Source organism: Zonotrichia leucophrys, chromosome 12 (genome assembly GCF_028769735.1).
Source record: "Zonotrichia leucophrys gambelii isolate GWCS_2022_RI chromosome 12, RI_Zleu_2.0, whole genome shotgun sequence".
Taxonomy (NCBI): Eukaryota; Metazoa; Chordata; class Aves; order Passeriformes; family Passerellidae; genus Zonotrichia; species Zonotrichia leucophrys.
This window is the reverse complement of record NC_088182.1, coordinates 3,952,794-3,980,351: the sequence shown is the minus strand read 5'-3', so window position 1 is coordinate 3,980,351 and position 27,558 is coordinate 3,952,794. Positions and strand designations below refer to the sequence as shown.

The 27,558-nt window shown below is 42.4% G+C and overlaps 1 protein-coding gene across 11 annotated transcripts in view; it reads right to left on the bottom strand.

Annotated features, from left to right (window-relative positions):
• FOXP1 (forkhead box P1) overlaps positions 1 to 27,558 on the bottom strand; it is a 371,464-nt gene that overhangs the window by 149,460 nt on the left and 194,446 nt on the right. For all 11 annotated transcript variants that reach the window (XM_064723620.1, XM_064723619.1, XM_064723622.1 and 8 more), the window contains one exon: positions 9,270 to 9,451. In XM_064723620.1, coding sequence (XP_064579690.1) covers positions 9,270 to 9,440 — 171 coding nt within the window. In that variant the 5' untranslated portion in view covers positions 9,441 to 9,451. The remainder of the gene's footprint in view (positions 1 to 9,269; positions 9,452 to 27,558) is intronic.

The window sequence follows — 27,558 nt, the reverse complement described above, 5'->3', positions numbered from 1 at the left end:
GAGAGAAGAACAGGCACTAAAATGAAGCACTGGTGAGGTTTAGCTGTACCAAACCTTCTCTGTGACCTTACAGAAAGCACTTTACCTACAGCTACAAGTGAATGCCACAGCCAGCTGTTCCAGAGGAGACACTTTGGGGGTTCTACCAGACACAGAGCACCCCTGTCCCAAACACAGAGCTCCCACACCTGCACACTCAGCACACTGGATGCTTTCAACTTTAGCTTTCCAACAAAATCCAGAGCAGTTGCTTTCCACACACACCTGTCCATCCTGCTCTGAGCCTGAAGAAGAGGGATGACATAGGAGAGCAGGTATGTAATGCAACACAACAAAGTCAAGATAAACTGCAGCCACTCTCCCCAAAACCAGAGCTATTCCTAGGTGAGCTCATCTGCAGATCAAATTTCTCATTTAAGCAGAGGCCAGAAGAATTCTCCCAGAGACTGCTGAGACTGGACTGGGAGGATCTGAGTGCTCCAAATGCTTTCTTATCCATGAGAAAAAACTATGTTCCATCTTGTTTCTAATTTCTGCTGCAAGATGCTGGGCCCCACTACTTCTAACAAGTTCCATTCTCCTTCCCTGTGCCTGTCTGACCTTTCTCCTTCAGTGAATCACTTAATTATGTGGAAACAGAAATACAAAACGATGATGGTATAAGAACACAAATGCTCCAGCTTCATCCGTGAGAGAGCAGCCAAATCCTCCCAGAGTTGTGGGTCTGCTGCTGATTCAGGATGCCAGAAGGTACTAGGGAAGATCCACCCTCTGCCCACACAGTCCCTGGGAACAGCTAGGGACCTTACCCTACTTCTGCACGTATCTCACTGATTACTGGAAAAAGTAGGAAAAAAGCAAGAATGTCAGACAGTCAGTGGTCTTACAACATTTCACTGGTGTTGCAGTTCTTTCCTGGCAGACGTTTTTCAGTATCGGTGATAATAACAAGGAAAATTTAAGGAAAACTCGATTTGAGCACGCCAGAAGCAACCACATTCTTTTAGCTTGTGATCACTCTAGCTCAAATAGACAAGATTTTTCCTCCCCCCTCCCTTCCTGCACTTAATTTCCAGGTAGAGTTTGTTAAAGCCTGAAATCCCACCTGAACTTTGGAAAGTCTTAAAAAAAAAAAAAAAAAAGAAGGGAAAAAAAGAAGAAAAAAGACCCATACACAAATATTTGGCTAAGTGACCCATAGCAAATTGCGTAATGCCAGTTAAAAGTTGTGTTTTCTAAGTATCAGCCCCAGAGGTTTTATCTGAAATAAAATCCTGATTACTTCAGATTCTGGAGGCAAACTGTGACCTTGCTCTGCATCTCCAAATTTGAAACATTTGTGTTGTGCCCCTTGATAACGATGCCTCTTGCTAGAAAGGAACTAAATCCTTTCAAAAAACTTGCTTATTCTATTTCATAAGGTAAAAAGGCCCCAAATGTGCATATAAGAATTAGTTCAGCCTTGAAGCTTGATCAAAAGAGGTCACCTAAACTTGGAACTGCAGTGCTCTACCAAGCAAAAATGACCCATCTCCAGGCATGCAGCTGCATGCCCAGTGATGTTTCTGTCTGTAACCATCCCAGTCCTCAATCCTTGGTCATTAAATGAGAATCAGTATTAGGTCAGCACACAGAACACAAGGAATTATATCCATTTCTTGCATCCTTCTCTTTGGTTTGCCTGGGAACACGCTCTGAGAGCTGGGGGCAAAGGGGAGAACTGCACTGATGAGTTTTACAACACATTGTCAGAGAGATTAAATAGCCCAACTCTCCTCAACCTTCACTTTATCAGCCCTACTTTCAGTAGCCTGGAAAAAAAAAAAGAAGAAAAAAACCAAAACAAAACAAAAAGCAAACAAAAACCCATAAAAGAAAAAGAAGAAATATGATTCAAAATAAATTGAAAAGCCCAACTTGTAATAAACCTGGCACTTGCCCCAGGCTTCAGGGATGTCTGAGACTATACACTCCACAGACACAATCTGTAGCTTTTATAGGGGAAAAAGAGATATATTTGCACTATTTAAAACAGGTTGCAAATATAGTTTATGTTTTGAAAATGTAGGGAGCACGGCTAACAAAATACAGAATGCAGCAACAAAACAAGCAACACTATCCTACAAAACTGTCATTATATAATGTCACTGTTTACACTAAGCCTCCAGAAGATACCTTCTGTTATTTTTTTTTAATTAATGGGGTGCTATGCAGTTAAATAAACTCATGAAGAGCATTCACAACTTCTGCATTTTTACTTCATATCTCAATCTTTATTTACAACATCACTGTTATAAATTACAACAGTACTGTTAACATTCTTCTCACTTGCTGGGATACCCAGTGGAGCTCCCCTGAACATAATGCAGGAAACCATGGCATTTGATTCTGTTCTTATTTAAACATTTTTAAGTCAGAAAAAACTCCACTGAAATCAGGGGCTATGCTACTGAAAACAGCTGCAATTCCACTGCTGCTCCTCAGGCACTGCCAAACAATCTCCCTGCATGCAGCGTGTCTCCAAATAAAGTTAAATTAGTTCTAAAATATCAGCAATCCATGCAACTCCTTATTAGTGTGAAATTACTTAAGCCTTAATTCAGCAAGGTACTTAAGCACATTCCTAATTTTACAGGCATGAGACGTACCAGTGACCTTAATCAGACTAGTCATGCACTTACATTTAGGCACATGCTTAAGCATCTTGCAACGTTAAAAGCCACAATGAGGAGCAGTTCCATGTGAATTAAAGGCTGCTTTACACCTCCATAGGCACACTACAATTTTAAGTTTGAGATATATATGTATATACATATATGTTTGCTACAAATAAGTGGTTGCACCACTCATAAAACAACTCTTAAAGTATGAAGATCACTGGAGGAGAAACAGTCTTTAATAATCTGAATAACATCAATCAGTTGAAACAGACTTTTAATTCATATCTGATGCTTGCTGGAAGCCTTTTGCAGTGTATACACGTGCTGGCTAACAGCTTTAAAGCATTCCTTTGCAGACTTTCCCTAAACAGCACTCCTGACTGTGGAACTTTACTGCTTATGAGTAAGCATAAGCAAATATAAGGGGAGAGGGCACACCTACGAAAACAGCTGGGAACAAACACACCACTGCTGAATTTTCACAGAGATGCAAGGCTAAAAATCAACCCAGCAAACATATTTCAGAAGCTCCATCCCTTCAAAGAGCCCACAGAAACCCAAACGATTACTGCCTGATCCTAATTTACCAGGTGAAGTAAAAGCAGCTATTGTAAAACAATAAATAAATACAGAAATAGACATGGGCAGCCTACAGAGGACTTCTGGATTTGGATGTGCACATAACCCAGGTGATCACATGTCTGATGACCCAGCTTCTGCATGTCCATGCTCGTACCTGCACGCACAACAGCAGAGCTCTGGGTGCCAATGTCAAGGTGCTCTGAGGACTCAGGTTTATGCAGTTATTTATCAAAGACCTCAGAAGCAAAATAAAACAAAGCCAAGACAAAGAGAAAACAATAATCTCAGCAAGTGCAACTAAGCAGTAGTTTCCCCTTACCCTTCAACAGTTAAAGAAAATTTAGGGCTTGTTGGTGTCAATAAGTAGTTATAACAAAGGCATTAGCAATAGTGAGGATAGAGAATGCTGCATGAATGTTCTCAGCATGGTTCATTGACAACTGATCTAAAAATTGAATTATTAAGGAAAAAAATCATTGATTCTAAAACCCAGGCAAGGTAGCCAGCCTATGTTAAAACTTATTTAATTTTTCCAGAGCTGTTTCATTCCCAAGCTCTCAGAGCCACAGCTTTTCCATTGAAAAGCAAAAGACATTTTACGCACAATTTTCCCTCTACTAGAAAGAGGTATATTGTGCCCTTCAGTGAACATAAAATTGATATTATCGTCTCTTAGTTTATATCTCACTACTTAACCTTCAGATTAAAAGTTATTAGATTTGAATGACTAAAAAGACATCATGTCACCTTCCGTTCAATGCTGGGAGATGGCAGAACTTGGGGGAAAAGTCAGAATGATAAAAACCACAAAGTTACTGGGAACATAAAGTTGTTTTTCACAATCTCTGATGAAACAACAGAAGCTCTACAAATGCAGTCATCTTTTCACCATGTTGTAATCTTCAATTATGAGGGTACTACAATACAAAATCAGGCACAATCCAATAGCCTGCATGGAGTTTAATCTATACTTTCAAATGGCTCCTTCAATAGCAACAGCAGTTTAATAATTAGGCTTTATGTCTCTTTGGACAAAATGACTCAACACGGACGCTCCCTTCTAAGTCTAACAAACAATTTTGGTCTAACCCAGTTATGTCAATATGAAACAAAGACTTTATCTTGGATCTAATTTAGCAGTTTTGCTCTACAGAGATAAGTCCACATCATGATCAATGGGACTGTAAAACTCCTGATGTGGTCTGTAACCTCTCCTCACGGAGATATATATTTTCAAAATAACATGAAACTCACCAATTCAAAAAAAAAAAAAAGAGCATTTCTTTCATTTACACTGCAATATATTCAGATTTCTTTCTAGTCAAATTTTCTTTTTGATCTGCCCAATTAAAACAGCCTCTCAACAATACACCAAATCCCCTATTTCTTGTACATTTTCCTTGTCTTTGAACATGAACAAAATCTGAAGAACCCATATATTCCCTCTGGAGTTTGATTCCCTCAATCTAACACTTCACATCTCAACATTTCATGAAACAACCTCTGGCAAAGGGCCCAACTCTGGCACCTTCACACAGACACCACAAACAGCCCAACTGCAGGCACTGATTTGGGCACAGACCAGAATCTAGTCCGAATTTCTTTTTGTCTATCAGGCCTTCTTTTATATATGAACAAAACTGTATTTTTCACTTGCAGATAATTACTGGAATAAAAGCACAAAACAGGATATAACAGGAAAACCCCCTTCTTTCCTTACTTGGTGGACACATGGCAAAAATAGTATTTATCTAAATTCTTCAGAAAGCTTGAAGTGACACTTCATAATTACAGTATAGTACAGCTGAAAGACGAAGTGAAGAAAAGAAACTTCCCCACAATTCTTTACATAAACCTCCTCCTTCTTTCTCCGCATACCAGTTGCGTTTGTATTTCCATTCCAGTTTGTCATAAACACGGCCACCTTGTAACCCTTTTTATCAAGCAATCTATGCACTACCTAAAAGTACACTACACTCCATCAGACAAGCTATAGGTTTACATTATCCAAACATTCCGATTCTGCCTGCTCAGCGCAGCTTGTCAATAAATGCAAGCAATTGCAAAACAGCAGTGTGTGTTTTTTTCCTTAAGAGAACACTGATAGGAGCCTGCCAGTTCTGCAAAATAAACCCTTTGCAATCTCTGCAGCTAATCTGTCAACAAATTACTATTAAAGTCATACCTCCTCAAAGTTCAAAAGCTTTCTGGATTAGACAAAGATACTGAGTTTTATACTCGTGGGGCAGTACTTGAAGTTACGGTATCAAAGTGGATCCGGCTATTGATGTGGAGAGGTTTGTATTTCTGCCACCATGCAACACAGCACTTGGTGTCTTGCTGCTATGCATCAGGATTCAACTTTGTAATCATTCCCTTTGTTCAATTCATGGTCTTGTTTCACTGCTAATAACGTGAAGAACGCTTTAATGAATAGTCCTGAGGATAAAAATAAAATGCAATAAATAATATTTATTTTATAAGCTTTAAAAAAAAAAAAAAAAAGAGCTGTCTAGGACTGAGGCATCAAGCCTTCTATTTGAGGAGATGTCAGAAACCACTGAAGCAACTACAGCTGTGATCATGAACATTAAAAGGCAGTTTGTCCCTATGAGTCTTTATTTATTACTGCTTGGTAGGCAGGAGTCACCCCATCATTACACCCCTTCTGCCCAAGCTTCCCTCGCCCAGCCTGATCTTCCTTCAGCTTGTGGGTCACTCCAACACCCATTCTGCACCTCCCAAATGTTTTTCATGATGCCTCAGAGCCAACAGATGTTGCCAGACTCTGCCTGGTACTCTGTTCCCAGGTTTTCTGTTCTGTCACTTGATGCTGCCTCCGTGGGCACTCTGGGACAGAACTCCTGAGCCCCACTAGCTGACCCCACACCAAATCCCTGCTTCATCTCTTTAGGAAGTACAATGATCCAGGTAACCTTCAAGCCTGTCCCAGACTCTATAAGCAGGTCACCAAACCCCTGCCTATTCCCCACATCCTGACAATCATTGCCATGAGATGCTGACCTCTGGCACCTGTGGAGCCAGCAGCAGTGGCAATGCCACCTCTGCCACCCCCAGCAAGGGCCAAAATACTGAAAAAAGTTCCCTTCTCTTATACTCTGGTTCTGAGGGTGACATGTATATGCATTTCCACTTTTACCCAACTCTTCCACAGACATACCATCCCTGAAGAGTCACTTGTATTGCTTTGCCTTTCTTACTTCACCAACATAAACATCAGTTGGAATTACTTGGCTTTATTATGAATAGCAGAACTCATCCCCACATTTGCTACTCCCAGCTTAACAGTACATTTTATGAGATTGCTAATGCTAAAATAATTGAGCATCACATCACCCTCTGTCTCCTTGCATGACAGAATCACCCTAACACGACATGGGAAGCATAAAACTTGTCCTACAAGTCCTCCCTGTACTCACAGCAAGAGTGATCACACCATACATTCCTCCTGCAAACATATGAACAGCTGTGGTGCTCCATATTTTTCCATGGTAAAATGTTTACAAGTCTGCAAACCCATTAAAACTTCCTAAAAAACCCCTCAAGTATTTCTGTTTTCCTCTCTCATACTAACAAAGCTATTAGTCCTAATAAATTCATAAATGTCACCAAAAATGTGACCCTGAATTCAGCACAGATGCTTTCACAAGCCATTGTACATGCAGGTTTCACTGTTCTGCCACGCTCATCACAGCAAAACACAACTAACCACAGCAGCAAAGCTCAAACTACCCACCACTGATTTTTTTTTTTTTTCAGACAAAACAAGTGCCAGGTGGCAAAATGAAAAGATTTGAATGAAATGCTCTTAAGAAATAGCTGTTTAATTCAGAACTCATTCATTTGTATTGAAGGAGTGTTTTGTAGAACGCATTCTGTTAAGTGACCTGAGAGCATATGTTGTATACGGGGAAACATCTAAACATTATGCTCCATGTTGTATGTGTATCTGTAAATGCTTGCATTAGCTGTCTGAAAACAACGGGGTTTTTCTTCTTTTCAGCATTTAAAAATGTTTTCCAAACACCAAGGTTGATATTTTTATGCTAGCTCTGATTACCCTCTTATTGTTATCAGGACTGGATTTGTTGGTCCTTTTTTTTATTTAATAACTGTTTTAAACTTTGCAATCAACTTGCTTTATAAAAGATAAACTCCATGGAGAAGTTAGTCATCAAAACCAATTAACAGCAGAATTCAAACACAGAACATAAAGGTCTTTGAAGAACTTGGAGAAAAGCAAGATCCCCAGCCACATTCTCTGTACTGGCAGTGGATAAATAAACTCCAAGCTAAAGTCAGAGCTGTGTGAAAGCAATCCTGAGCCTGGCAATCCCATCCCCAGCCCTGAGCACTCAGGTCTGTGCCGGGCACTGTTTGGGGAGGGCTGGGAATGAATGGGTGCCACTCCTTAACTGACCAAACGGGTGGCTGAATGACACCAGCCATTGCATGTGAGGTGAAAACACTATCTGGGACATGCTGAGCTCTTGGGATAGCTACAAGCCTTGGGATGGCTCTGGAGAAGCCCTGGCACAGGGTCAGTTCATGGTGGAAGAGCAGAGGTCTGAGCCATTCTGGTCCACTGTGTGCACGTCTGCATGATCCCCCCTCCCTGTTTCTCTCTGCACAAAGCCTCACTGGAAAATTCCATAGTGCTCCTATGGAAAACACAGCGTAATTAACTCATTTTGATACTAAGCCTTTTTTAAGATGAGACCTTTGTGTTGAACATATTTTACTCCTCTTCTACTGTCCTATATTAATCAAAGCTGTAACCCCTGTTGTCTTTGCACTACGAATCAGAATGTGCCCCTGGCAAAGAATGAGGGAAAAGTCAACAGGAATTAAGTTTCAGTGCAACTGTTTACTCAACTGTGGCCTGCAGTTATTGAAATTTTATCCATGGTTTTGTGTGACTACTGCAGTAATGAATTCAGCATGGCTGTGATTTTCTCACTGATGGTATTCTCACTTCAAGTAAAAACCTGTAGGACGAAATGATTGAAACTACCAAAGTCTGTGCATTTAGTATCATCCATTTTTCTGACTTGTTTAATTATGGCAGCTTTCTGTCTTAGGCTGGCAAATGGGGTGCCCTGCTCCTCCTCAAGCCTTCACTTTGCTTTGTTTTTGAGCACAGGTTTTTTTCTTCTCCACAACAACCTGCTAAAAAGATCACTGTACACTTAGGGGAGTCTTAACCAGCTGCCAATCGCTTATTTAAAAGGTTTTAAGAATCCTTATTGCATTAGAGAAAGTGAGGGTTAGGCGTGAGTGTATTCACCATGGCTCTGCTGCAGCCTTTGTTCCCAAACACATTAATGATACATGCCCAGCACTTTGGTGTAAAATTTCCTCAGAGGGCCTCAGAATTTTATCAGGGAAAAGAAAAAGCCAAACCGTATTATGCGGATAATTTACACTGGTGAATTTGGTCACTTCCCAGAATATACACTAATTAAAATACCAAGGCAAAACACACTACTTGGTTCTGATTCTTTGGAGTTGAGGAACACTGACATGGATGTATTTATTTATTTATTCTGACGTTTTGCGCAGCAGATACCTCTGCAGCCTTCCTCACTAATAGAAAACATTCTGTTGATAGAGGTTGCTAGGTTATATTAAAATTTGTTGCAAAAACAAAACTTAACGTTAGCGTATTTTCCACCCAGTGACATATTTTGGAAACCAGTTATTTGTATACAGCAGTTCACCCAATCGCTGCCACCAGACTCAACACATTCAGGCAACGGAAGCAAGCCCTGATCTTTGGGTGTTTCCAGGGGATGATCACAAAAAGGAGCCCCGGAAGAGAAGTCCAAGGTTTCCCTTTACACTAACGACTGACTGCAATCCCCTACGGGCAAAAACGCGCAGAATGTCACAGGCGAGTCCCAAAAGCATCCTCTGCCTGGCAAGTACAAAGGGCTTGGGAGTGGGGGGGTTAAATGCTTCATGCTTTTCCTGTAGGTAGGAAACTTGTAATGCATCTTACAGTACCTGCTGTTGCTGGAGATGTGCTAAATCTGCAGCCCCAATTTCAACGGAAGGTGTCTCGCCGTTTGATCTCACTTCCCGCAGGCTGCACTCTAGTAAATGGTTGCCACCGCTCGCTCCATTCTGAATGGCTGAACCGTTACTTTTTGTCTCAGTCCCAGATTCTTGCATCATGACTCAAAAACCTGAAATAATTTAGGGGAGGGGAGGGGGAAAAAAAAAAAAAAAAAAGCAGCTGTTAAAACAGTTGCTGTATATAAGGAGACATGCCCTGTTTTAAATCCTGCCAAAACTGTAAACATATGTCATTTTCCTTCATACGATTTATCTTTCATTAATGGTTCATGCTACTAGTTTATGTTTATTTATCCGTTGGTACAGCTATAATTTTAGTAAGTTAGTTCTCTTCTAAATATAGTATTATTTGCTCAACATCTTTTTTCCCTTAGAGAAAAAAAAATATTTTTGAACGAACACACAGAATCCATAATTAAATTTCTCTAGTTACATCTGGATGCTTTCCTTTGAAACGGATGAGTCATTCTTGGCAACATATGATGGACAATATCAAAAATGTGATATATGCTGTGTAGGGGCATGGAGGTGAAGCAGAGCATTCACTATTTTGGTTTTCACTCATACCATGATAGTGCCAAATTAGCACCTTTTATTACTCTGAAGCAATTTAGGCTTAATCTGGGATGTGCTGAACCATCATCACTTCTCATTTCAGGAGAACTGCTACAAATGCTCACAGAATTACTCTTGTTGGCCAAGTTTTTGGCTACGGATTTGGATGCTGTTATGGCATTACAGTGAGGAGCCTCCTGTGTTATTTGGCTGAACATCATCTCAGCAGCCACAGCTCCCTCCAGCCAGCCCTCTCTACTGACTCTTGGTGTCAGCCTGTCCCTGGGTGCTTCACACTCTGAGCTCACCAAGAGTATCAATGGGTCACAGGCCTTCAATGAGGATGAGGATGAGGATGAGGATGAGTACCCACCTCCTCACCCCAGCACCCCTGGGATTTACACATGCTCAGGAGCAAACATCAGCATTGGTGCACAAGACTCCCCACACAAAGCACATATGCCAGTTTTCAGCTGCAAAGCTCTAACTCAGAGATATTATGATGACTTGTTTTAAAAGTATTTCCACCTGCTAAGCCTCAGCTTCCAGGATTTAAATACCATTAACCTGTCTGGCTTCCACCAGCCCATCCCTCCTCCACCCTCACCCAGGGGAGATGGGGTATGGAAAGCCAAGCTGTGTGTCCCAAGCTTGCTGCCAGCCCCACACTAACCACATGGACATGGGAGCCAAATGCCCCAGTGCAGGCTACTTCACCTCTGAAAGAAGATGTTTTATCTTCAAGGAAGAACCCGTTTGAATTCAGTAAACCAAGCACATGGATGGTAGCAGGACAGATTCAAACATTCTGATTGCATTTAAATAAATTTCAGCTGGCCTATGGAAACTTCTTTCAATCTGTTTTGTTAAATCTTCAAATTATGCCAGGGGACAAAAGGGCTTGGAGACTCATTATAAAGCTTCTGTCAACTCCTCTGTAAAAGCTCCAGAGATCTAAACAAACCTACAGCTTTCCCAACACCACTAGGAAATGCTCTTGGATTTTAACATGATCCTGCTCTGATACACACCAAGTATGGTGTGTTTTTCATTTTCAGCACTGTAAGGAAAGCCCATAAGCATGATAAGGTCTAAATAAGTGTTTACATCTATCAGGCAAGGCTGGATTACACACCAGGCAGTGCCTGCATGGCACAGGTTGCTTTGGAAGAAGACACAGGAGTGAGAATCTACAGACAGCTCTCAAGTCACTCAAGGATATACCAGGCAATTTTTATATGCTAAAAAAGGATTTTATATACTGCTAAAAAAGGATTTACCTCTTTTACCCCATGACAAATCAAAAAGCAAAAACTGATGTAATTTTTTTCTGCTTCCACCCAAATTTGGAGTCAGGTCTCAGCTGGAGAAAATGGAGCACTACATTAGTTTACCCCAGAAGCAGATGAAGACAACAATGACCACCAGGAAAAATTGGGTTAGAGGGTTGAACTCATGCCTATGACTGTTTTGGAGCATGACAGTAATTGTGGGTGGCATGTCCCCACATCATAGACTGAAGCTGATGGAGGAAGGACACACTCAAGAATTGGTGGAAGGTGCCTCCAGCAGCCACTGTGGTGGAAAGAGATGCTAAAACCCATGTGCCAGAACAGCAAAGAAATACATCTCATTTTCCAGAACTTCTGATACAACAAATGGGAAGTGAGAACCTGGATAAATAAGCAGTAGGGTCAGAGGAAGCACCAAGCAAAGCTCTGACAGCAGCAATAAGAATGTGCACCACTGAGGAGCAGATCCATCACTGCCTGATCACGATTTGTTGGCTTGCCCTTCTGAGCGAAATATCTCCGGGACACAGAAAATAATTCACAACCAAACTGGTCAAGAAATTATTTATTGTCTCTAGGACTGCAAAATGGTCCTGGAAAGAAAAAACAGTAGAAATTGCAACAATTTTTCTAACCTATAGGACTAAGAAAAAGATGGATTATTTATTGTATTTGGTTAGAAAAAGATCATAGTTCTTGAGAACCTTTTCCATGACAAATTTCATGCTCTGTTTTACCTTTTGAAGAACCCCAGCCAGTTACCAGCTCAACTGCACAGGGACCATGGCCCCTCCACTGGTTGAGACCACCCTACAGATCCCAACAGAACTGGCAGCAGCTACCAAAGAAATGAAGCTGGAAAGAGAGTTTGCTAAGGCACCATGTTTAAACTTTCAAAAAATTATTTTAAAACCATAAGTGAACATCTTTAGGCATTTTTTTTTAACCTCACCAATTTACAAGCAGTCAACTTCTATATACCTTCAACTAGATGCCTGTACAAAACAAAAGCACTTTGTTAAAATACCTCCGATAGAAAACTGGTATTTCAAGGGGAAAAAAAGATAAAACTGTTTATTTCATCACTGAAGTCAAATGTGAGTTGACATGAATAATCACAGTTTGGTTTGATCATTAAGTGTCATGTCATGAAAAATCAACCTGTGAGAGCTTTCTGCAAGAATGATTATTATTTGTCTTTTTGAGCACACCTAAATGAGCTGAGGTGATCGCACACCGAGGATGGCTGAGATAATTGTCTCTTCCCAGCACAGAGAAGATGAACTTACAGGAGCCTATTACTGAAGTTTGTCATTCAAAATTGTGTAAGAAAAATGCAAAGCAAGGTTGACTTTATGCAACATAATTAGGTTCTGTGGGAACTGAACTGAAACTCCAGGTGAAGTATCAGAAACCATGATCCTGGCCTGAATACGACCAACACAGTGCTGGAGAAGCTGCTATGCATAATGATTTATTATAAGAAATAATAATACTCTACAACTACTTCCATGACAGGCAGGAAACCTGGTTCTGACTTAAGAAATTTAATGGCAGAAGAGCCCATGTCTATCTCATGTGTTCTAGAAAGCAGAATGATTCTCTTATCAATTCTGTAAAGAAAAATGCATTTTTAGCGCTTAAAATATGTGAGTTATTACCAGTGTAAGTATTTTTATTTTTTCTATATATAGAAAAATTCTATGACATTTCATGTTATGAGGGATACAGAATGACTCTGAATTATTAAAGGTGACACAAGATCTTTTTCCCCTATGAAGGGACCAAAGGCAGGCTGCAGTACCAACAACAGCTTGTGAAACTTTATCCTGAAATCAAGGAGCACATAATAAAAGAACTGTTCTGACTTAATGTAGGCTTGGTTTAAACATTTCAGAAGAGTGATCAGTTTCTTCAGATTCCCATTTTAACCTGCACAGAACTTTTTCTAGCTTTGATGCACAGTCAAACACAAAGTCAAAGCCCTACAGCTGGGTCCATCTCTTTGGTGAATATGTTCTGTTCAAGGTAATGGAGCAAAATTTCAGCGAAGCAAAATCTAAAGAAGGCACTCTGTCAACAGGAGGACAACAGGTAATCATCTTCCAAATTACCTGGAGAAAAGCAGGGGACAGCAAATTTTTTAAGGACATGATCAAAATTGAGAAAACACAGGTCAGATGTGAACTATGCCTGAATCAAAATAATCTTTCCGATGACTCTAGTGTCAATGTTTTGAGGTAAAAAAAAAAGAACCTAAAGGAATCCTAATTCTGAAAAAGTTCTTTGCTAATGCATAAAAAATGCGTCCATAAAGTCCATAACAGCGCCAAGAGCAGATGCTGCTGATACACATCTCAGCTCCACTGGCCTATTAAGATGAGCAAGGTTAAGCATGGAGATTAGTAGGCAGGAGGTGGGCGCTGAAGTGTGCCACTGCTGCAATTCTGCTACCAGTATAGTTTCTGAAGACTAAGCAGCATTGTTTAATGTCAGCATGAGGGAGGATTTACTGACTGAAGCACCTGTCAGAATAAGGACCCACTCCAGGTCTGAAAGACTAAGGGACTGATATTCAGATGTCTCTAGATGCTTCACCATACACGGAGGCATCTGGTGAGGCATTTTTAAGATTCCTCAATAAGTACCAATCTATATCTTTAAGCATATCATCACCTTAAAAAAAAAAATCCCTGGGGTCTTCTGGACTTAAAATCCCTGTTTAAATAATCTTCCAGACTTAACATGGACTACAGATTCACAATGTAGCCCATGTGTTTCAGAGTTTCTTCAAGGTCCATGATTATATTTCAGATGTTAGTACTTGGAGGTGTTTACAAATACATATGCACATAAAGATCATCAGGCATTTCTATCCCCTGGGACCAGTGCTACAGCAAAAATATTGTCATAATACCACCCTCCTTTTCCACACTTCTGAAAGATTTTAAGCTAACAAAAAGTTCAGTCTTTATTTTAGGGCAGTTAATTAAGGTTGACCAAGTCAGGCAGAAGTAAATTAACTTGGCTGATCAATTATTTATATGAAGCAGAATAAATGCCCTTAAAGAACTTGGCCCGGCCATGAAAGGACATGTAAATTAAACACAACACAGATTTATAAAATGTATTTCTACTTTTATAGGCAGAAGAGTCAATGCTAAAATCAGTTTTAAGTGAGTGATCAAATCACACGATCTAGCCCGAAATTCTCCAGCAGGCATTCTATCCATACGTGCATGGTTTATAAATAAAAGTTCTACCTAGCAGTCACAAGCAGCTCCCCAAAACCAGCTCAGGAATAATTTTAGAGCATTTATCCATGTAATTATTAAAAACAAAACAAAACAAAAAACCCCAAACGCGGTCTGGAAGAATTCCACAACGACGTAACGCCGCAAAGACAGGATTTTACCTCTTGAAAACGAAACGCGCTCCGGAGTGCGACCAGCAAGGGAACACAGAGAGCAGGAGCAAAGCTGCTGCCTCTCCACAGCACAGGGACAAACACCCTGCAGCACCAGCCTGGCACTGCTGGGATCTGAATGAGGACCCAACAGCTTTCCCAGGAGACCCCTGCCCCACTCACAGGTGGTCTCTTTTAGTCCTGGTACCTTTGGAGCAAATGCCCTGCCAGGGAATGCACCTCAGGCTCCACATCCCACCACCAGTAGTGAATTTTTCCAGGAACATGTTTTGATGTCCCCCAGCTGATGCCAGAACACCCATCTCCTCCAGCTGACACCCTGTGCCTAGGCTGGCGAGGCAGCCAGCAGCACCATCCCGCCATCCATGAGTTCAGCGAAAGAAAAAGGATTCACTAGTGGAAATTAAAAGCCTTGTGTAAGGTAAAGCTTGATGTGCCGTGGGGGAAGGCGTACAGATGTTCAGCTGCTCATTTACTAAATTACACCATGTCACAATTAACTGTGAATCAGCCAGCTTCACATGAGCAGCTCAAGGGCTGCCACCATGCTAAGTGCAGAAATAACGCCGGGGAGGGAAGTCCAAACTAGCCAGGTGGACCAGATGACTTCTCTTTGCCTGTGTTTGTGGTTAGCACGACTATTAGAGAGAGCTATCCCAACATATGGCATGATTTAACTAAATCAGATCATGCTGAACTCACCAGCCTTTCTCAACTTACAAACCCCTCCGCTCTCGTCATTGCAGATGGGTGAACACCCGTCATGCTTTTAGAGTTTTCAGTAGCCGTCATTTATCCTGCTGACAGGGTGTATTTTAGGTATAATTATGTACTAACTAACTATAGATCAACTGTCAGTACATTAGGGTACTTTTTGGATAAAACTTCATGCTTACCCCTTCGAAGGCCACTCGCCTACACACTACTGGTGGTTGCTGAATTGTGCAGGAGTAGGAGAAAGGAGAAGGGGATTCAAAGTGCAATTAAGGATCATCTTTAGGAATCAACCAAAATAGTAGCAAACAGAGCAAATCAGGCTTCGCTGTCCTAAAAAGTGATGCTGAGTCACGTCTGACAGCGGGGTTTGGAGGAGGAGAGGCAAACCTGGAGCAAGGCAAGGGAAGGAACGCGCACGGGATGTGTGGAAAGAGGAAACAAAGAGACAGCGACGAGGTGAAATCCTTTGATATTTCCTCAGCTTAAAGAGGTAATTCAATGCATTAAAATGGATCCTTGAAATTTCAAAGGATGAAACTCGCACAACAAAGATTGTCGAGAGTGCTATTTTCTAGGATTAGAACAAAAACGTATTGGGATTTGCTATATGATCTTACATCGCCGAGCAAGACTGTACACTTGCTGTTATGCAAGCACCATCTTCCAATAGAGAATTTTCATAATTATAACAGAAAGGCGTAAATTTTCTAATGCATGGCAGTTCAAAAAGTAATCAAGAGAATGAGCCTGAGGGCTATTTTAATGTATGCAAAGCTAGTGACCCACAGTAAATGGGAGGTAGGCTTCAATGAATGCAAAGTAATGCACACATACTAAAGACCTGGTCTGATGAGGGACGGCTAAAATTAACACCCAATTAATTTCCGAATTGACAAACAAATGAAAGCCATAAATCTACTTTCTCATTAATTTTCTTGTGGTATAATTTAAAGCAGTAATATGAGGGCAAAAACTGAGCATTATCCATCATAAATATCAAAAAAGATAGCACTGTAACACCATAAATTATGCATATTACCTGTTGTTAAAAATGATTAATGTATTATCAACTTTATCGTGCACTGTATATGTCTAGACATATCTAAAATCTGAAATTTCATTTAGTGCTTAGGAAATAAAGGGTCCAGAAGAAATGGGATTACCCTCAGCACATCCTTGGCTCTGCCTCCTGATGCTCTCACCTCGGCTGGACTCATCCCAAGCCTTGGGCCAGTGGAACTTGAGCACATGGCAGAGGTGATGTGCTGGCCACCCCAGGAAGGGAAACAACTCACACAGCTCCTGGAGCATCCCTGTGGGCATGGCCCTGGCACCTGGTTTATACAGGGCGGCTCACCTCCCTGCCCTGCTGACGCTGGGGGAGAGCTACTTAGTGATGCAGAGCCATAGAAAGGAGACAAAAGTAAAAGCAAGGAGCAGGAAAACATGAAGCTATATCTAAATTAGCGAATGAAAAGCCCAGGCTTTCAAAAAGTGGTGAAGTACAACAAACACCATGGCCAACAGAAGAACACAGGTTGCCCAACCTCCTCCTTGTCGGCCACGATGGTCACCAACCTGGCTTTTTGCCAGGTCTTTATGTCCTTTATGTCCTCCTGCCACCCTCAAATCTCCTGAATGGCAGCTCCTGTCTAGAAGCAGACTGCCACAATTTTAAACTTATTTGACTATATGCAATGGCACGACCTCTTTCACTGTTGGGTGTGTGGCCCACACTGCCTGGATCCCTTCTTTCCAGCAGCAGTGCATTATCATCAGGGCCACAGCACCTGAAATCCTCTGGAGGCAGCTCAGGCTGACTGATGCTCTGCAGGAGCTGAAATTTCAGACTGCTGTGGTGAGCAGAAGGGAAAGGGAATCAGGAGCCTAATCCCACTTGTGCCACACTGACTTTTTGTGAAATCATGGTCAAACAAGTTGTCAGAGAACCAGTCAGTGCAGTTACCCCTCAGGAAGTCTCATCTGCTGAGGGTGTTGCTGACCACAATCAGTAAGAACAGAGATGGAGCAAATCCAAGAAGAATGAATTGAAACAGACATTCAGAAGTTTGCCATTTGCTCTATTCAAAAGAGCTGGAGCTGGTCCCCATGAAAAACCAGGGCACTAAAACATACCAAGCTGTGAAGGTCTCACAAAAGGTCTCACTCCCTTCCATGAGGTAACACCCAAAGCATTAAACAGACAATGAACAATCCAACTTCCTCAAATTAGATTTTTGCATTCTCCCTTCATTTCACACATGCACACAGAAGTTACTCCCAGTCTCACCTTGGATAAATACACCCCTTTTGCAAAGCCAGCTCCATCTCAATCTATGCCTCTCAGCTTGACAGCTATTAAATCCATATTCAGCATGAAGCTCATGCCATAGATGCATAAAAGCTCTAGAGCTGGGCCACTTCCAAGTGACTGGCAAATATGATGTAATCATTTACATACCATCATCGACAGAGTGAGGTTCCTTCCTCTCTCTTGGGGAGAGCTGTCTTTCAGCTGTGAGCTTGACAGAAATCATCCTTACCATCACCGGGATCAGTTTATTTGGAAGAAAAGGAATGGCGAGTGGCCAAAAAAAACCCCAAGGCAAACCAGAAGCCATAGTTCACTGCACCAGGCGAATCCATGACTGCTACCACATGGACAGGAGCACTGTGGCACCAGAGTGACTCCTCCAGAAGGAAGGTGAGGTGCAGAGTGCCCTGGGTGCTGTCCCCGTGGTCGGTGTCCCCGGGGAGGTACCCACCTGCTCATCCCAGCCCAGGCATCACAGCACTGTGGGGCTCCCTGCTGCTCCGTGCACAACAGGAACAGAAACTGCAGGGCTGCTCTCACAGCCAGCACTTATTTGTTTGCATGCACGCTGCTCTGAGCTTGCATCACAAACTCTTGCAGTCTGCCTCACAGAAAAACAGGTGACTGTTCAACCAAATAAAAGACCAAAGTTGCATTTAGTAAATACAGTCAGTTTGTGCCAGACAGCAGCAGCACTGCTCCAACAAGATAACATGAAACCTCGTACCAAGTGCTGGCTGTAGATGAATTAGACTCCCACCCTCCATGCACATCTCCATTAAAGCATATCTAAACTCTCTAGCAGCCTCCAGAAGTCAAAAACCACCTCAAAGCCAGGTGCAACTCTAACAATTCTGCACAATGGCATTTTCACTTTGTTCAAGGTAGCAAAGGTTTGATTCATGGCAGTAACACGAGTCAATTAATGACCAGCTTGTCCACTTACACACTTCAGGTACCTCCAGCTCCCCTCCAGCCCTGACACTGCTCCAGCAGCCCAAACAAGCAGTATGTTTGGATCACTGATGCAAACTAGGGAATACAGGGGATATATTTTTAAGTATATTTTTTGCTTTCTTTTCCAAGAGATGAAGAGGACATTTATTTCATTTTATGCTTTCTATGAATGTGTATCCAAGGTATCTTAATAAATGAATTCACATATAAAGAAACAGAAAACTCCTTCACATTTTAACAAATTAATTCAGATATACAGGAATAGGCAACACATTCAGACAAAAAGAGTTAATGTTTCTTTCTCAAGGTCACTCAGAGAGGGTTTACTCCCTTTGTGTGAAAAGCCCTAGCCATTTACTGTTACTGCTAACAGGTCCTGCCTGGCATTTGAAATCCAAGCCCCACTCAGAAACAATAACAAACAGTAATTTTGAAAAACAAAGATGGTGTGAGCAAGTTTTTCTTGCTCATTTTCAAAACAACCCAAAAGCAACAACTACCAGGATGGTTCTCTCTAATTAGGACTCCCAGAAACCAAAGAACAAACAGGCAGCACAGAGAAATTAGCAGATGCAAACGCACTTTTCCAGTTATAAAAAGAAGAAAAGCAGCTCCGTCATCTCACACACAGGAGGAGGAGCAACAAAGCACATTTTTAAATTTGGTATTTTCTCTCCATTCAAACAGCTCTGCTTCTAAAACAGATTTTCCTCAGATCTCCTCAGAAGTAAAGCTGAAAGCTTTGCCTTTTCCAAACCCATCGAGGGCACATGCATCAATTAAAATCCGATATGAGAGAAGAGAGAAACCAAAAAGCCCCCGACCAAATGCTGACATAGAACACAAGGCCGTAGTTTTGGGGTGATTACCTGGTTCATAGCCCTACACCTTTATCCTAGACCTTCTACCTCCTTGTTTGCTCCATGCAGGATTTTCTAGCCATCAGCCGTCTACCGCTGTGCTAGTCGTCTTGCTGGAGTGCTCTCTCCCTTCTGAAAAAAGCAAACAACTGGATAGATATCATTACACTAAGGAAATCTCTTGGAAAAACCAAACAACTTGCTAATCTTTCTAGCCCCTTCACCCAAGTTAAAGATAAGCAAAGCAAACCAAAGTGAGTTTCAGCCACATTCCAGGGACAAGCTCCCCTTTTTCTCCTTTATCAAAATCCCAGCATTTAAAGGTTTTTTTCCAGACCTTGCAGGATAAACTGCTGCTCACACCCGCAAACAAAGCAATATTTGTTTAATAACTGATTGCTGCCATGGGTACAGTAAACAAGGGGCCCAGCATTTGTGTTTATGAACAAACACATCATCTTGCAAGAGCAATTTAACATTAACCAGGTGGAATAATCAACAGATTTCATAGGTGACACTCGGGGCAGGACTAATGTAAACAGAGTAGGGAGGAGAAAGGGGCCACTCTTAGGGAATCAAGGTTGAGGCAAATGCATTACAGAGTAAACAGCTGGGAAGAACTCAAGACAAACAAATAGTCATTCTTCTGACATTTCGAGAAGCAGAAAGGTTGTACGTTACATGCATCAGCTGCTGACCACCATGAAATCAAACCAGTTGGGGACCAGGCCGTCTTGTTTACACAGTGCCATGTTTGCTTATAAACAACAATTTGCTGTTACCAACCTCGCATTACTCATTGCATAAACGAGCACATCAAGTGAAATCCTGTTAACTCTTCTGTGGATTGAGGGTTTTTTCCTCCCCTTCAACAACAACAAACAAAAAAGCCTTTGCAGTCTTGCTGTGCAACCTCGAGACAACAGGCAGCAGGGGAAAATACAGAGCTGTGCATCTGTTCTGATAAAGGGGAAAGAAAGGAGCTGAAAACACTTGAAAGTGTTTCACAAAACAAGATTTACCGGCCAAACCACTGATGTGAAAGATCCATTTGCATTAGAAAAAAAAAAAAACAAAAACAATTGAAAACCCAGAAAAACAACTGCAAAAGGTGGGGTACAAAATTTTCATTTCACTCCTAGAACAAACAAGCAAAACAACAGCTTTCGACACAGCCCAACCAGCCCAGCATGACCATGGACACGAGTCATTCACACACACACCCATGGCCATGCCAGGGGTGTGCAGCAGCAATGAAGCCATGGTTCAGCTCTCTTCTCCCTCCTTTCTCTTTCCCACCGTCAGCCCCCTTGATCACCATTCTCTGATCTTTGTAGATCTCCCTAGCTCCTCTTTTTTAACCCAGAAGCCCCCTGGATGTCTTTCAGCAACCAAAACCTCAACTGCCCCCAACTGCTCCCCACCCAACATCCCTCTCTTGGCCCCGAGGCTCTGGGACTTCAGTCCTCAAGGTGCTCAGGACACCCAAATCCCCTGGGTCTGCCACCTTCCAGAAAGCCTTTTCTTCCCCATCTCTCATCCCTGTAATACTCATGAAATTTCCTATGGCAGAGTTCCTCCAGGGAGGTTTCTCTAAATTGTCTATCCTGAACACGGATTTCGGGAAAGATCTGAAGTACAGGGAGAGAAGATGGATGGTCCCAATGGTAGAGGTTAATCCAGGGCTCCGGGTTACATTCCTGCCCTGACACAATCCCTGCATGGGACCTCCATGGGTCTCTTCACCCTCTCCTATGTACAAGAAGCCCTTTAGGATGTTGCACCAGTCAGGTGGGGTTAGTGGATGTAGTTGTGGGCTATACCATGGGTCCTTTTTCCTCCCAGCTGCACCACTGTCCCTCCCTGGTTCACCCCTACCTTCTGATGAGCACCAGCATCACCGCCAAGCACTGAGGAAAATCATCCCAGTCTCAAATCTATGAAGCATCCAAGGTCACAGCTGGCCCTGGCACTAATCTCCCCTCCCTTGCCATTTCATGTGCAAACAGCATGATGGCCAGAAGCCTCCCCCCTCATCATTTTTTTACAAGTTTTAGAATATTTGTTACTTTTTTTCACAGCACAATCCTGGACATCCACAGCTGGCCAAGAACCTTGGTTTTCTTTTTCAGAAAATGTTTAGCCTTTTGTTGTAGTAAAAAAAAGAAAAAAAAAAAGAAAAAAAAGGTTCAAAACCATGAAATCAGTACAACCTACTAATAAGACAGGTATTTAAATAAAACCCAAATGCAGTATTGTTCAGGCAACTGCCTATTTTTTAATACATCAGGTTGACAGCATAATAGCAGGCAGGATGAAAGGTGCGACTCGAGGACGGGGTTGGCGTCCGCACACCAGGAAAACAGAAGTGCTGCCCCATTTCCTGTGCTGCAGCAGAGTATTTCTGATGTCTGGGGCTGCCGGGGACTTAACTCTGAATTAATGATTACACACAATACCCTCCTTTCTCCCCTCCCTGCAGGACAGCGAGGGCCAGCCTCTCCGAATGACTGTGGGCAGGCAGGCACGGGTCACGGGGGATTTAGATATTTCACAGCAGCTTCAAAAATTTAGACACTGCAACCTGAAGGCTTCTGAAAACATCAAGCTTCACATAAAAGTCCTGATATTTCCCTACTTGAGACAACTGCTCTCACCTCAGCCGCGCTGCCTGCTCCACGCTCCTTTTCCAGCACGTAAAATCACAGTTTATTCAGTACAAAGTAACTACACTATGATAAAAACTATAAGCATATCATTCAAATGCTTTATTGGTCAAATAGATGGATGCTTTTATTAGTCCAACCTTTTTTGTAATGGAGTGCCACTGATGACCCAGTGTTAGCCTCATTCCCTGCTATTAATCACACTTCTAAGAGCTCATTTTGCTTTAAAATCTTAAGAAATTGCTATAATTTAAAGACATGGTGTCTACATAATGGGAAATGCTTCACAGATTGTATCATTCCATATAACACAGAATTTTTATGGCAATGCTGACCACGATACCAAGGTATTACAAAACTCAAATATAATATTTTTTATATAGAAAATCTAAATGTAAACTTCCTTTTGCATTTGTGGTTTGCCACATCCATAATGTTTTAATCACAGCCTTTTGGGAGTTGCAGTTTTCAACTGCATGTGGCTTACATAGATTAACACTACAAAAACACTCCCTGAACAAATATAAACAGAACAAAACAAAATTAAATGAAAATTAAATAAAATACAAGGATGGACCATGAGAGAAAGACTGTTCAAGCTAAACTTTTACAATTTTCACACAAAGCATTTTATCCTTTTGTCGACTATATTATCTCCTTCCTTTTTTGCACAGGGAAAACATACGATGTTTACTGTGAGAAACTTTTACAACAAAGTGGAAGCATCTTACGAATTTACCCACACAGAGAATTAAATTAATATAATGATGGTCCTAACCCATATTATTAAAATGTACTTTGCAAAATGTTTTGACAATGTTGACTGCTGCAGGAGGGAAAACACATTTAAGACAATTTCAGCCAAATGCACAAGCAGAAGCCTTTCATTTTTCAAATGCAAAGTAAAAAGCATCTTTAAACATCTTCTCATGAAAGAAAATGCAGTGCAATTATGTTATATGGCACACACAAAAGCATGTTCTTTTCCTCAGTTCTCTAACAAGATATTAGTACCTCCTGGCCTTAGGAATATTATGTGTAAATCACATCATATTCATAGTGTCTGAATTAATTATAATAGGAGCTGGAGAGAAATGTTAACTTTCCAGGTTGTTGCTAAGGATTAGCCCTTGTTTACAATTCTGTATTTATAGAACAAGAAAAATTTGTCAAATGAAGGGCAAAGAGGAAAGCAAGAACACAAATTTAGCTTTGATTTCAAAACAAATCAGATCTTGCAACCATTCCCTGAGAAGAAAACCACAGTTTTTAATGTGGAGATGCAAATGAGTCTCAGAATATAAAAATGTTTTATAATTCTGTGCATTCAACACTACTAGATGTTATTTAAAGAATTTATGTTAGCATTTCTCATCCTCGCACAGCAAGTCCAAGATGCTGCAAACAGCATCTATTTAAAATGGATCGTGTTGCTGTGGGGCCCGGGGCAGCTCAGGAGGCTGATGCAGAGGGGAGCAGGGCATTTGGCCCCCTGGCACCAGACTGGGATTCATGGACTGCTCCAAAGGGGTTAACAAGGCAGTGGGCAGGAGGAACAAGCAGAACCCTGGCTACAAGGAGATGTGCAGATCCATCCCGAGGGAAAGTCATGACTCTCAAAACCACTGCAAAGGACATGATGGTCTTCCCAAATGCAGAGAATCTGTGAGGTGAACAAACACTTCAAGAGGAAAGGCACTCAGGAACCCAAGAAAGGTCCTTCATGCTAAACATGGTATTTCTGCTGAGCCCTGCGAGGCTGGATGGCTGAAGGCTCAAAGTCTGTGGGATGGGGTCCCAGTGAGCAGGGAGCCAAAGCTCTGCAGGGACTTGCAGGTCTCAGGCACCTTGGCAGAACTGGCCAGGGAAGTTTGTACTGCTCCCTATTCTGAGCATAAAGAAAGCACTTCGGCCTCCAGCACTTTCATTTCTTTGCACAAACAAAGGCACACCCACTACAATTAAATTGCAAAACCCTTTTCATTAGGACTCCTTGTTTTCACACACTTCCAGGCTTCCGAGACCTGCAGTCCCTCTCATGCTCCCATCAGTGTGCGCCTTGTGTGTGGAAAACTAAGCAAGGGCTCTTTAGCGGTTTCAGTCTATGGAGAAATAAATGGAAAAATGTTTTTTCCCCTTAAAAAAAGCCCTGTAACCACCAACTTCTGAGCAGAGTGACTTGCAAAAACACTGGGCATCCACAACGGAGAGCATCTAACCCCCCACAAGAATCAGGCCCATAACACAATATAAAAAAATGCACTTAGCTAAGCTTTTGTGGAAACACAGATGGACTCTCTGCCTTGCCCTGTCCAAGGGCTGTGGTTCTCAGATTACAGCAAGGACAGCACAATGCATCAGGGAAACCAAATGTGTCTGTGCACACTGGTGTGTAAGCTAACACACAAACACACACACGCATTATCCAAGCACCCAGCACGCCAGTTCACATCAGCCAGAATAGAGTAAGCAGGACAGAAGAGGTGCCTTCATCCCCAGCTTTTTCTTGATGTTTTCTTTCCCAGGAATAGCTCCAGTCTCGGTCCAGGGCAAGGATTCCACCTATCACATTTCTGTGCAGGAGATGTGTACATGCAGCACATGTTCCTCAACAGCCACACACATGGATCCCAAGCACCCAAAAATACAGTTGGTCCTCTCCACACTGGCCCAATGGAGAAGCGGGAAAAGAAGCATGATTTTTTTTCACCTCAAAATTTCATCCTGTGCCTGAGAAAACTCCCTAAAAAAGCTCTGTCGAAACCAATTTGTTTCTAACTCCCCCAAGAAAGCGCATATGCCTACTTTTGAGTCAGGATGCAAGAAACCAAGTTCTTAATCCCCCTTCTGCATTCACCCATGGCAAAGGAGCTGTGCCCACCTCCAATCCACCATCAGCCATGGCTGGGAGAGGGAGAGGCAGCAGCACAGAGGATTTGCAGGACACCACATGAGCCTCTCCAGCTTGCCTTGGCCAGTAACACTGAACAATCCTGAGCACTCCTGTGGCCGCCCATACCTTTCTTATGCACGATGCCCATGCAACAGAAAGCCTCCCAACAGACAGCACTGTGGCCCCATGACCTGTCCAGAACCAGCTGTTCAACCCTGGACTGGGAAGGTCCTTCACAATCTCTGCCAAGCTCCATGCTCCAGGAAATGGCCTTTCTGGTGCTGAACCCCTGGCAGCATGTGGAGGCCGTCTGCAACCAGAAATGAGTGTTTAATGTTCAAATTCTGCACTGAAGACACTGTCTGAACATCTCCAGCCGCATGCAGGTGCATGGTCCCACAGATGTGCTGGCTCCTGAACACTGTAGAGCTAAGGCATGTGGCTTCCTGCTCCAAGGGCTTGTGAAAGAGGAGGATACACTCTATTTACAGCCTATTCCAGACAAGACTATTCAATGTCAGGATGTACCATAAGAGGGTAATTTGCACCCTAAACGGGATTGTACGATACCGCAGTCACAGACCGTATGATCTCTTCCTTTGGATTAAAACTGTTTGCACAAGTCAAAGCAGAACAAGGAGAGTAACAAAACATACAGTGTATTTTGTTCCCCACTGCAGCCACATATTTCAACTGCCTCAGCCGAATTCTTAGAGTAAACACAGCTTTAAAAGAAAATAACTTGAATAAAGAGCTTCTGGAAAGTTCTGACTGATTATGCATGCAAGAATTCTGCTACTGCTTCCTCCCATCATCTGAAAAATAAACCAAACACCCAACTTCCACAACTATCTACAAAAGTGCTATTTTTCTGAAGCATGTTACAATACTATCTGAGGTCTGCAAGTTATAATGAATGCATCTTGTTTTGCAAAATACACAGAGGAGCTCAATTAAATGAACAACTGTAAAGGAAACAGAGCTGATAAAGGAATTAATGCTCTGTGTGCCAGATCATAACATAACATCTAGCATAACAAAGCCTTGTCAAACATGCAACCACTGAAGACTTTAAAAAATGAAATAACAAAGTTAAACTCCAAAATATTTCAGCACACAAAATCAGGATGTGCAAAAGCTATTTTCAATAATTGGGAGGGGAGCATGGGCAGCAACAAACGGATCTCTTCCAGCCGTTACTTCAAGACTTACTAAATACGTAAAAAGACGGATTGTTTTGTAAACGACCACCTGCTCCGCTGGCGATCCGCTCCTTTCTCATTGCCCAACCTGCGTTTTTCCAAAGACCACGCTAACCCAATTTCCCATCCGCCAAGGCATGGCTTGAAATTACTTCTCAAGTCTGAGTCTGCAGCTCGGTCTCCTTTTTCTCCTTCCCTTCCTGCTTGCCTGTGCCGCTCGGGCTGCCCACACGCTGGAAGGGAGCCGCCAGCCCCGGTGCCTGCTCCGGCTGTCGGCACACACGACACCGGTGGGAGCACAGATTAGAGCTCAGCCGGAAGGGAGACAGTCAGGCTTCTGCAAAACCTCGCACGTCGGCTTTTCTCCTTTCGCAGTTGGCGTGTGAACTTGTAACTCGGAAATTGCAAGTTCCCACCAATTTTTTTGGCAACCCGAACGTAATTTTTAGGAAAACATAGTATGCGGCTTCTGGCACGCGGAACTGCGCGCGAAGACTTTTCAGACAAAATATGCAAAGGTGATGGTCTCACAAGACTTTAAGGGCTTGCTGGATGGAACACGGTTTGGAAGACAAGAGTACAAAATTCCGACTCCCACAAGCAGTAATAGGAATCTGTGTTCAAGCAGCTCCACAGACACTTACTCACAAAACAGGCATAATATCTGCATATGGAACAGCCTCAGCAATGTGATGTACCCACGGTTCTGCACCATACAGCAAACTGGGCACCTAGAGACACCTAAAACAGTCCTTCTCCTACACTTTTGACTTAAAAGGCAAGATTACAGGCACTTTCTGGCAGCCTTGAACATCAGGATACTCGGGGGAGAGGAGGGAGTAAAATACTTTAAATTACAGAGATGCTAATCTCCCACTATTGATGCGTCCAGCTATTCGTCAAGTTGCTTCAGCAAAACATCTGGCTTGAGCCACAAGCCTTGTGAGCAGCAGGAGAAGTCCTTGTTGGGGCTGCAGCCTCTTCATGTCAACACAACAAACACCACTACTTCCGCCCCTCCCCTGGTCATGGACGGCATGAGGGTTGCATGCACCTATTTGTATGACCTGGCCACCAGCAAAGGCTACTGCCATCCCTTCCTCCTCTTAACAGACATGGATTTAGCAGAGGATTTATTTCTTCTCCTCTTACTGTAAGACCTTTGGTAAAGGTATGAACCTAGAGGAGCTTCTTCAGTCACTCCCAGGAGTGCTGACCTACACAGAGTTTACAACAACGAAGATCCCGTGGGTGGTAGCTGCAATTACCACCATGGAGGGAGGGATACAAGGGAAACAGTATGGACAGTGTCAGAGTCCCATGCACCACAGCCA